A 12,573-nucleotide genomic window follows, 5' to 3' on the forward strand; every position below is an offset into this window, starting at 1 on the left:
AAGATCGTTTAGTACCAAGCTGCATTTACATTATTACTTGTATATACTATGAAGTTTCTATGTAATGTAAACCATGTAAAACTATTACTGTTAATACAATGGTTGTTGTACTTTGATTACTATACTGCAATTGTTGTGATACTTGATATGACGTCATCCACCCTAGAACGTTTCCGTTGTTCCGGTTTTGGGGTGTGACATCCTTTCTCTCTCAAAACGCTCACACACTCTAGGGTCTCTCTCTATCAACTGGTAGTCGTAAATGAAGGCCATAAGAGCCTTGAAATAGGTCTCAAACCCCAAAAATTAGGGTTTCATTAAACAACATGGAATCGCCGAGTCCACTAGTCGACTCGTCGAGTCCGGTCATTAACCCAGATGGAAATTCACGACTCTACTCGGCGAGTCTAAGCATCAACTCGCCGAGTCTCTCTCAAATTTCCAAAATAATAAAAAAAATAATGTACCTGGAAATTCGGATGTTACACAAACATGCTGGAACTGAACCGCAGAAAAAGGTTAGTGTTTGTGGGTGATTCCATCAATAGGAATCAATGGGAATCTATGCTATGTTTGTTAATAAGTGTTGTTAAAGATCTAAAGAAGGTGTATGGGACACATGGTAGGCCTATCATGAAAGAGAAAGGAAACTACTGTTTCAGATTTGTGGTAATGAAGTTTTAGGGTTATATGATCTGGAATATATTCCCATTTACTTAATTGTCTTCTTGTGACAGGATTACAAGTGCACAGTTGAATATTGTGTCCCATTTCTTGGTTCACGAGGAGAAGGCAAGAGTTGGAAGGAAACAGTTGCAGAACCTGGGAATTGATATTGTTGATAGGAGCTCATTCAGATGGAAAGGAGCTGACTTTCTAATTTCCAAATCCATCTTGTCATCACTTTTCTGATTCCCTTTTAAGGTAAACATATATTAATGTAGAGACTAGATGTTGTAAAAGTCGAAATGTTTGTTTCTTTAGTTTCGCATGTTAGTTATTTTACTAAGTCTTCATTTGTGTGAAGCTTATAGTTCAGGACTTAGTATATTTTTTGTACACTCACGTTTCCTATAAATAGGGACTGAGGTTAGAAGTAGAGGCACCGAATGCACGAGTGATTCATTACTCATTTCCAATTTCTCTCTACTTATTGTAATCAGTTCTTCATCAATATAAGATATAATTAATATTTACTTCCTGTGTTCTTACTTTTCATTCAAACAATCATGATTTCATTCTAAATCTCGATAACAATTCTCATCAATTGGTATCAGAGCAGGATTTCAAACTACATTGATCTGATTTTCGTTTTAGAATCATTTGCTTTTTGAGTACTAACATTACTCAAAAAATTTCCGCACATTTTGGTTCTGCAAATCTCTCTTGATATTCAGATTTGAATCGATTCTACATTTGAATTGTTTATTCGAGTGATCGATTAGCAATCGATGATCAAATCGTTTGATCAATTCACAAATACATCAAGTTTTTCAAGCTTTCTAAAAATTTCTCGTGTTCATCAATGGAGAACTTCAACATGAACACCATGACTTTTTTTCTCTCACTTGGTTCTTCAACCAAAATTCCAATGTTAATCCCTGAATACTATGATCAGTGGGCTGATAGGATGGAGGATTACTTAAATGGAATTGATGAAGAACTCTGGAATTGTATCAGTGGAAAAGTTATACCTCCTGAAAATGTTTAAACAATCGGATCATCTGCTTCTTCAATTGATGTTGTTGAACAACAGAATCACATGAAAAAAAAAAAGAGAAAAGATGTATGAGGGAACTAAGAGGTGCTTTGCCTCCTGTGGTTTACAATTACATTCGTAGTTGTAAAACAGCCAAGGATATTTTGTCACACCTCGGAAACCAAAGGCGGAAACGTCTCCGGGGTTGACTACCATGTTGTGTATCAATTCCAATGTACATAGTAATCACAGTAAACAAACATTACATTACATATATATGAAAGTTTACATTTGTTTCAAAAGTAAAGTTATACAAGATATACATATGCATCATATTAACAAAAGTTGAGACGAGTCTTCTACGCACTCCGTCTTCACCAAAAGAGATCACCGAGTACCTGTCTAATGTGGACCTGAGAATACAAGCGGTTTGAAAATCAGCATAAAGCTGGTGAGTTCATAAGCGGTTTTGTTTTATGAAAATGTATCAGTTTCCTTTAGTTTCCGAAAAGATTTGTTATCCAAGAAAATCCCATATTTTCTTATGTGAACTTGGTTTAGTTATCATTTGTTACCAATTTGGTTATGTATTGTAATTTACCCCAGGAAAATCCCATATTTTCCTAATTGTAAGATCAGTTGTATAACACAAGTATAGTTTAACACACAAAACTATATAATGAAAATCTTGGGATCATTATCCCGAAAGACATAGAAGTTAGTTTGACACATTTGAAAGTACAGATTCAAGATCATGGGACTATCATCCCGGACTAACACGAGATAAGTTAATGTATATATGTAAATATAGATTGAAACCATGGGATCACTCTCCCGAATAAGTTACATATTTAGAAATCATGGGATCACTATCCCGTATAAGATATAGGTTTAGAAAACCATGGGATCACTATCCCGTATAAGATATAGTTTTAGAAAACCATGGGATCACTATCCCGTATAAGATATAGTTAAGACACGAAACCTTAGGATCATCATCCTATATAAGATATGGATTTAGAAAACCATGGGATCACTATCCCGTATAAGTTATAGTTACAAACCATGGGATCATTATCCCGTATAAGATATAGTTTAAGACCATGGGGAAAGACATCCCGTACAAGTTATAAATACAAACCATGGGATCACTCTCCTGAATTAGATTCAAAATAGTTTGATTAATACCATGGGATCACTATCCCGAAAGAGATATAGAAGTAAACCATGGGATCACTATCCCGTATAGGACATGGATATAAAGTAGTTTGATAATACCATGGGATCACTATCCCGAAAGAGATCTAGAAACAAGACCATGAGATCACAATCCCAAAAGAGATATAAAATATAGATACAAAACCATGGGATCACTATCCCGAACGAGACGTAGTTTCTGAACCCAAACTGTGAATAAGTTGGTATTAATACATATTGTGAGTCGGGTAACCATACTAATACGACAACGTGACCTCCTTGACGTTTGTCAGACGTCGAACGATATCCAGAAATTTGTCACCCTAGGCGTGCCCGCCTAACTGTAGCTAGCAGTTAAGGTGTGGAATGTCAGTCCTGAATAGATCTATTCACAAATTCCGCGCTCTCCCTCCAGGAGACTCTGGTTACACTTACGGGGAGGATTTACTGATCATCCATAAAGGGTAGTGACTATCTCACAAGCTAGTACTAAACTATTCACAGGGTTCTCGTAAGATATCGACATACAAAAGATTATGAAACATAATACCGTAAAGTATAAATACATACATGAAATTATCGGATAATACATTCAAATGATACGGAGATAAACTGAAATAAACATAGTTTATCTAAAAACTTGGTATAGATATCAGTATACGATAGAAAGAACAGTAAAGACCCCCAAATTATTCCCATAATAATTTGATTAGTTTGGGTGTTTCCTTAACTAAAATCCATTTAGTTGAAATCGAATAGTCATTCCTTATGCTCAACATAATACATTAGGAGTAAAAGAGTTTATAGGTTTGTCAAAGATTGTTTGAAACACATCAATGTTGTGATTTGAAAACAGTTATAGTTTGCTTGTATTCCCCCCACTGAAAACATTGAAAACAGTGAAAAAGCCGTAGGGGTATGAACTCACCGGACGAGGTACGAGACGGTTTGGATGCTAAGAGTTGATCCGGAACTTGTAAACGCATGAGGTTCCTAATTATGATGTAAAGATACACATTTGTATCTAATTAGGACTTAGATTGGTTGTCGGATAGGGACCAATGCTTCAGGTCGCGATAACACTCCGATACAAGTGTTTGGTGGGACCCGGGTGGCGTTTAGGGACATGAATGACACAAGGGACTTGGGAAATGAGTTGGGACATCAAAGGAACACTCCCCTTAAGGGAGTTTATGGCCAAAACACTCATCCCCATGAGTTTACAGCCGTAAACTCATGATGGGTGGTTTATGGTGCCATTTGGACTTCCAACACTTAGGGAATAGTTTCTAGACTTGGTTTAAGGACTTGGAATGATTCAAAACATCAATTTGACCCCCTTTAAGGGAGTTTATGGCCTAGAATGGCTCCAAGGCCGTAAACCCTTATTTACCCAAGAAAATGATGTTCAATGGTGTTAGAACAAATCACATGTGATTGGTAGAATTAATCCAAGGCCTAACATGAGTTTGTAAGGGACATATGAGGGATTTATGGAGTTTACGGCCCATGAAACCCCCTTCATGGCCGTAAACTCTAGTGTGTGGTGTTCCAAGGTGTTTCAAGGTCTAGAACTTGCATGAAAGTACTTCTAAAATTCATCCAAGGGCCTTAGGGGTGTGTAGTTTGCATTCTAACACCAATTAATTTTGGAGTTTACGGCCCAAGAAGAAGTCTTGGCCGTAAACCCTTAGAAACCCCACAAATGTTGTGTTTTAGGCCCTCAAAGTATTTTTGGTTGGTCCCTTGATTTATTCCAAGGCTTTTGGTGGTGTTGGATGGTTTTCTAACACCTTAAAATGGGATTTATGCCAAGTTTTGGGGAGTTTACGGCCCAAGAACTCTCCTTGGCCGTAAAATCATCTAAGTCCCCCAAAATTAATGTTTCAAATGTCCAAATGCTAGAATCAAGGTCCTATAATTCATATCTAATCCATAGGAGTGATTTGGAAGGGTTTAAGGGCATAAAAACCCTCATTATATGAGTTTATGGCCCAAGAATGATCCTTGGCCGTAAACTCCTCCAAACATCACAAAACTCAAGTTTTACATGTTTAGATTCCATATTTTAAAGTCCCATAGCCATATCCAAGGTCCAAACTAGTCAAGGAAGGGTTTAAAGGCTCAAAACCCCACTTATTGTGAGTTTAAGGCCCATGAATGCTCCATGGCCGTAAACTCATGTATGTGGTCACAAATTATGTTTAATTCCCGAATTTGAAGGCTAAAGATGCTATAGATTAAGGCTAGGGAGGTACCTTAAGGATTTGAAGCTTAAATTTTGAGTTTTGGACACTTAATCTTTGGATTTTGGAGAGAGGTTAGAGAGAGAGTAGTGAGAGAAGGAAAAAGATTCAAATGAAAGCTGAAACTCGTTTATATAGTCCCTAAAATTTGCACGCAGTGGAATTCTACCCGATACCGACGCTAAACGCGGCTTTTGGTCGCACCCGATTGAGTTTCTGTCACCCGACGGGAACATTTTTAAAACTTATGAAATAATTGTTTTTGGGCAACTAACATAAGTTCCTGAGTGATTTAGACACTTATTAGAATAAAATAAACATATAAGTTTATCAATTTATTCCAAAGAGAGAATGGAACGAATCCGGAAACGGCGACTTTCCGGGTAGAACGGGTTTTGGCGACGAACAAATTTCGGGTCGTTACATTATCCCCCCGATAGAGGGAATTTCGTCCCGAAATTCAAAGAATAGGATATAGATCATGAGTTTGAAATGAAACTCGAATGGATTCGATATTTTGGATCATCACTTTCTCAAGTGGAATCGGGTCTCTACGAAAATTTCGAAACATACGATATGGAATTTAAACTTTAGATGTTCAAATGAATTTCCCGGAAACACTTCGGGATAGACATTTAGTAGAAAGAACTACTAACTTCTCGTTTCCCAATGATCACAGAAACAAGGAATGTGGTAATTCGTACCAAGAAAAACTCTTGAGTTTTAAAGCATGACACAATACGAGAGTTTGATGCCGAAGATCATGAGAGTTAGGTCGAGCAAAGAGATATAGACAGGCGACCCTCTCGAAACCAGGATAACAACATGAATGGGACTCCGTCATTCCATGTTAAACGTAGCATCAAGGTATTATCGCGAAAGGTTTCCCATTAAACGAATGGAATAGAAGAGTCCTCTGGACCGAGGATTCAATCTATAGGTACGAAGTTAGTGTTTTCAATCTCATTGGTTAGTCCTCTTGATGATGCACATCTCGATCACACACGAGGAATCGGGCTTAGAAAACGTTCGAATAAATAGATAACAGGTTTCCCTCCAAACACGGGAATCGAAAAGAGTTGCAGGTATAAGAGTTATCAAAGAGAAGTATACCTGCGGCAACAGAGGGATCAGTGGTGGTAGTTGCCTTGGGTCAATTCCTTTTGAAATGTCCTGCCTCACCACAATTGTAGCAGGCTGGACTGATTCCTGCCCCCGATGATTGGTTTGTTGACTTGGCCGGTTTTCTACAAGTTCGAGACAGATGGCCCTTCTTGCCACAGTTGTCGCAACTCCTTTCGCGACATGGACCAGGGATACGGTGATGGTAGTTGCACTTACCACACCACGGAAGACTGCCAGTGTATCCACTGGTGGGAGTTTGGGCTGTAGAACCGACAGCTGAGACAGCAATAGGGGCAGTAGCAGCATGGACTGCTACTGTTTGCTGTTTCTTGGAAGACCCCCTCGTACTCTGGGCCTTTCGCTTGTTCTGAGATTTCTTTCTACTTTCACCTCCACTTGTGTCTGACTCAGGAGTGGTAGTTTCTTCATCATAGTTGTCTTCGTGATCGATCAAGATTTTTGCAAGGCATTTAGCGCTGTCGTACGTGTCTGGCTTCGCAGCCAAGACATTCCCCTTGGTTGGTTGGGTCAATCCCCAGATGAATCTTTCGATCTTTTTACTCTCCGGGGTAACCATTCCCGGACTGAGTAAAGCCAGGTCATCGAATCTTGAAGTATAAGCAGCTATGTTGGAACCCTTCATCTTAAGGTTCCAGAGTTCGTGTTCCAGTTTCTGAATTTCGCCCCGAGGGCAGTACTCTGCAAGCAGAAGCTCCTTCATAGCTTCCCAACCCATGGCATTCGCTACAGGTAGAGTTAAGGATTTGACTCGGCCGTTCCACCAAGTCAGGGCTTTATCAAGGAAGGTACAGGCAGCAAACTTGACTTTATCAGACTCCGAACAGGCACATATTTCGAAGATTGACTCGATTTTCTCGAACCATCGAGTCAGGGAAATGACACCTCCAGTGCCATCAAAGGTTGTGGGTTTTGCGTTCATGAAGTCTTTGTAGGAACCGCCTCTTCGATGTTCCTGGCTGCCTTCTGGGTTTTGAGGTTGGGGACCACCTCCGGAGCCACCGGGATTCATTTGAGACATAACTGCCACCATTGCAGCAGTCAGAACTGTTTGAAGTGATGCAAGATCAAATTGAGGAGAAGGTGGTGGCGGAGGAGGATTATCGTTGTTCTTCGAGTTGGATCTCTTTCTCGGAGGCATCTTGTTCTAAAAAGATCAGGAAAGAGAGGATTATAAGTCCTCTGAATTGAATCAAGAGATATTGAACAGGGAATATCTCATCAAGACAGATATGGCATCATACTAAGCGATAAAGCAGGGAAGAGTTATCAAGACAGAACATTTTATCGCCAGCGGAATGATCAAGTAACATCGCGTATACGAGGATTTTCTACGAAGGATTGGCTCTAGAAATACTCCCATAGTATTTCATGGTTCGCTGCAGCGGCGATTCGTTGTTTGGGATGTTAGGTAAGTTTTAGGCATGCTGCGTACCACAGTTACTCCCAAGCACATGTTGGCCGTGTCTCGAATGAATATAGTTGGCCAGGCTATATTGACCCTAGACACGACTACATAACTACCCAGGTTTAACCACAGTGTACAACACCCATTTACTTATGTTTTGTTCTACTTGAAGTTACGGATTTCGGCGGTTCGGTATACTTGTATACTTTTGAAAATACTTGTAGTTTTGAAGATACTTTTAATTCAGAGCACTGAGGCCCTTTAGTGTTTATAGTTTTATACCATGTAAGGTTTGGTATACTCTGTTCACTATAAACAAGGGCTTTGATACCAATCTGTCACACCCCGAAAACCAAAGGCGGAAACGTCTCCGGGGTTGACTACCATGTTGTGTATCAATTCCAATGTACATAGTAATCACAGTAAACAAACATTACATTACATTACATATATATGAAAGTTTACATTTGTTTCAAAAGTAAAGTTATACAAGATATACATATGCATCATATTAACAAAAGTTGAGACGAGTCTTCTACGCACTCCGTCTTCACCAAAAGAGATCACCGAGTACCTGTCTAATGTGGACCTGAGAATACAAGCGGTTTGAAAATCAGCATAAAGCTGGTGAGTTCATAAGCGGCTTTGTTTTATGAAAATGTATCGGTTTCCTTTAGTTTCCAAAAAGATTTGTTATCCAAGAAAATCCCATATTTTGTTATGTGAAGTTGGTTGAGTTATCATTTGTTACCAATTCGGTTATGTATTGTAATTTACCCCAGGAAAATCCCATATTTTCCTAATTGTAAGATCAGTTGTATAACACAAGTATAGTTTAACACACAAAACTATATAATGAAAATCTTGGGATCACTATCCTGAAAGACATATAAGTTAGTTTGACACATTTGAAAGTACAGATTCAAGATCATGGGACTATCATCCCAGACTAACACGAGATAAGTTAATGTATATATGTAAATATAGATTGAAACCATGGGATCACTCTCCCGAATAAGTTACATATTTAGAAACCATGGGATCACTATCCCGTATAAGATATAGGTTTAGAAAACCATGGGATCACTATCCCGTATAAGATATAGTTTTAGAAAACCATGGGATCACTATCCCGTATAAGATATAGTTAAGACACGAAACCTTAGGATCATCATCCTGTATAAGATATGGATTTAGAAAACCATGGGATCACTATCCCGTATAAGTTATAGTTACAAACCATGGGATCATTATCCCGTATAAGATATAGTTTAAGACCATGGGGAAAGACATCCCGTACAAGTTATAAATACAAACCATGGGATCACTGTCCCGAATTAGATTCAAAATAGTTTGATTAATACCATGGGATCACTATCCCAAAAGAGATATAGAAGTAAACCATGGGATCACTATCCCGTATAGGACATGGATATAAAGTAGTTTGATAATACCATGGGATCACTATCCCAAAAGAGATCTAGAAACAACACCATGGGATCACAATCCCGAAAGAGATATAAAATATAGATACAAAACCATGGGATCACTATCCCGAACGAGACGTAGTTTCTGAACCCAAACTGTGAATAAGCTGGTATTAATACATATTGTGAGTCGGGTAACCATACTAATACGACAACTTGACCTCCTTGACGTTTGTCAGACGTCGAACGATATCCATAAATTTGTCACCCTAGGCGTGCCCACCTAACTGTAGCTAGCAGTTAAGGTGTGGGATTGTCAGTCCCGAATAGATCTATTCACAAATTCCGCGCTCTCCCTCCAGGAGACTCTGGTTACACTTCCGGGGAGGATTTACTGATCATCCATAAAGGGTAATGACTATCTCACAAGCTAGTACTAAACTATTCACAGGGTTCTCGTAAGATATCGACATACAAAAGATTATGAAACATAATACTGTAAAGTATAGATACATACATGAAATTATCGGATAATACATTCAAATGATATGGAGATAAACTGAAACAGACATAGTTTATCTAAAAACTTGGTATAGATATCAGTATACGATAGAAAGAACAGTAAAGACCCCCAAATTATTCCCATAATAATTTGATTAGTTTGGTTGTTTCCTTAACTAAAATCCATTTAGTTGAAATCGAATAGTCATTCCTTATGCTCAACATAATACATAAGGAGTAAAAGAGTTTATAGGTTTGTCAAAGATTGTTTGAAACACATCAATGTTGTGATTTGAAAATAGTTATAGTTTGCTTGTATTCCCCCCCTGAAAACATTGAAAACAGTGAAAAAGCCGTAGGGGTATGAACTCACCGGACGAGGTACGAGACGGTTTGGATGCTAAGAGTTGATCCGGAACTTGTAAACGCACGAGGTTCCTAATTATGATGTAAAGATACACATTTGTATTTAATTAGGACTTAGATTGATTGTCGGATAGGGACCAATGCTTCAGGTCGCGATAACACTCCGATACAAGTGTTTGGTGGGACCCGGGTGGCGTTTAGGGACATGAATGACACAAGGGACTTGGGAAATGAGTTGGGACATCAAAGGAACACTCCCCTTAAGGGAGTTTACGGCCAAAACACCCATCCCCATGAGTTTACGGCTGTAAACTCATGATGGGTGGTTTATGGTGCCATTTGGACTTCCAACACTTAGGGAATAGTTTCTAGACTTGGTTTAAGGACTTGGAATGATTCAAAACATCAATTTGACCCCCTTTAAGGGAGTTTACGGCCTAGCATGGCTCCAAGGCCGTAAACCCTTATTTACCCAAGAAAATGATGTTAAATGGTGTTAGAATAAATCACATGTGATTGGTAGAATTAATCCAAGGCCTAACATGAGTTTGTAAGGGACATATGAGGGATTTATGGAGTTTACGGCCCATGAAATCCCCTTCATGGCCGTAAACTCTAGTGTGTGGTGTTCCAAGGAGTTTCAAGGTCTAGAACTTGCATGAAAGTACTTCTAAAATTCATCCAAGGGCCTTAGGGGTGTGTAGTTTGCATTCTAACACCAATTAATTTTGGAGTTTACGGCCCAAGAACAAGTCTTGGCTGTAAACCCTTAGAAACCCCAAAAATGTTGTGTTTTAGGCCCTCAAAGTATTTTTGGTTGGTCCCTTGATTTATTCCAAGGCTTTTGGTGGTGTTGGATGGCTTTCTAACACCTTAAAATGGGATTTATGCCAAGTTTTGGGGAGTTTACATCCCAAGAACTCTCCTTGGCCGTAAACTCATCTAAGTCCCCCAAAATTAATGTTTCAAGTGTCCAAATGCTAGAATCAAGGTCCTATAATTCATATCTAAGCCATAGGAGTGATTTGGAAGGGTTTAAGGGCATAAAAACCCTCATTATATGAGTTTACGGCCCAAGAATGATCCTTGGCCGTAAATTCCTCCAAACATCACAAAACTCAAGTTTTACATGTTTAGATTCCATATTTTAAAGTCCCATAGCCATATCCAAGGTCCAAACTTGTCAAGGAAGGGTTTAAAAGGCTCAAAACCCCACTTATTGTGAGTTTACGGCCCATGAATGCTCCATGGCCGTAAACTCATGTATGTGGTCACAAATTATGTTTAATTCCCGAATTTGAAGGCTAAAGATGCTATAGATTAAGGCTAGGGAGGTACCTTAAGGATTTGAAGCTTAAATTTTGAGTTTTGGACACTTAATCTTTGGATTTTGGAGAGAGGTTAGAGAGAGAGTAGTGAGAGAAGGAAAAAGCTTCAAATGAAAGCTGAAACTCGTTTATATAGTCCCTAAGATTTGCACGCGGTGGAATTCTACCCGATACCGACGCTAAACGCGGCTTTTGGTCGCACCCGATTAAGTTTCCGTCACCCGACGGGAACATTTTTAAAACTTATGAAATAATTGTTTTTGGGCAACTAACATAAGTTCCTGAGTGATTTAGACACTTATTAGAATAAAATAAACATATAAGTTTATCAATTTATTCCAAAGAGAGAACGGAACGAATCCGGTAACGGCGAGTTTCCGGGTAGAACGGGTTTTGGCGACGAACAAATTTCGGGTTGTTACGTATTTGGATCACACTGAAAGAGAAATATCAAGGAAGTGAGAAGACAAAGATCAATTCTGTTAAGCAATGTTTTGCTGAACTTAAGGAATTAAGACAAAAGGATGCTGAAACAATTGAAAACTACTATGATCATCTGAATGAGCTTGTTTATCGTTGCAGCGGGTATGGAATCTCAAGATCTCTTATGGAATTCAATCTGACATTCATCATGGGTCTTCGCAAAGAATGGCGTAGTGTTAGTATAATGATAAAGAACCAAAAAAGTTTTGATACAACCACCTTGAATGATCTCACAACCAACTGAAAACTCATGAAAGCGAAATTACAGAAATGCTTGAAGAAACGAAACAGAGTCTAGGAGGACCTTTGGCTTTAGTTTCAAAGGTTACTGAAATTGATGCTGGTGAGAAAGAAGAATCAGACAATGAAGGTTTCGTAATGAACTCTGATGATGAAGAAGTTTCATTCTATTCAAACAAAAGAGTAAAGAAGTTTTTCAAAAAGCCTTTCAATCCAAAAGGAAAGCCAAATGATGCGAAGAGTGGTTTCATAAAAGCTGGAGGTGAAGAAAAAAAGAAATTGGAAAAGGTTGAAGAAAAGCAGAAAGATGCGAAGGAAGATAAGAAACTAAAAGGTGATTCTGGAATCTATTGTCATTACTGCAATGGGGCAAATCACTTCGCAGCTGATTGTATATTGAGAAAGAAAGAGGAGAAGAAAAGAAAAATCAAGGATGAAGCCTACTACTCAGAAAAGCTTGAGGAGGTGCGCGCGAAGGCAAAAGGCTTGTCATTAGTTGCGAAAGGGGAATCTGATGAAGAAGAAGAAAGTGGAA

General features: G+C 38.7%; 1 protein-coding gene across 1 annotated transcript; it reads left to right on the forward strand.

Moving 5' to 3' along the window:
- The first annotated feature begins 492 nt into the window (after positions 1-492).
- LOC145007142 (protein trichome birefringence-like 11) lies at positions 493-12,042 on the forward strand. Its single transcript, XM_078966126.1, has 3 exons — positions 493-669; positions 738-792; positions 11,759-12,042. The coding sequence occupies exons 1-3, from the start codon at positions 493-495 to the stop codon at positions 12,040-12,042; spliced, it is 516 nt and encodes a 171-aa protein (XP_078822252.1).
- The last annotated feature ends 531 nt before the right edge of the window (positions 12,043-12,573 follow it).

Source organism: Lactuca saligna, chromosome 7 (genome assembly GCF_052625555.1).
Source record: "Lactuca saligna cultivar CGN05327 chromosome 7, ASM5262555v1, whole genome shotgun sequence".
Taxonomy (NCBI): Eukaryota; Viridiplantae; Streptophyta; class Magnoliopsida; order Asterales; family Asteraceae; genus Lactuca; species Lactuca saligna.

Coding starts and splice junctions, on each gene's coding strand:
- LOC145007142 (XM_078966126.1), top strand. CDS start 493: ATGCTGGAACTGAACCGCAGAAAAAGGTTAGTGTTTGTGGGTGATTCC. Junction 670..737: donor ACTACTGTTTCAGATTTGTG/GTAATGAAGTTT, acceptor TTCTTGTGACAG/GATTACAAGTGCACAGTTGA. Junction 793..11,758: donor TCTTGGTTCACGAGGAGAAG/GCAAGAGTTGGA, acceptor TCACACTGAAAG/AGAAATATCAAGGAAGTGAG.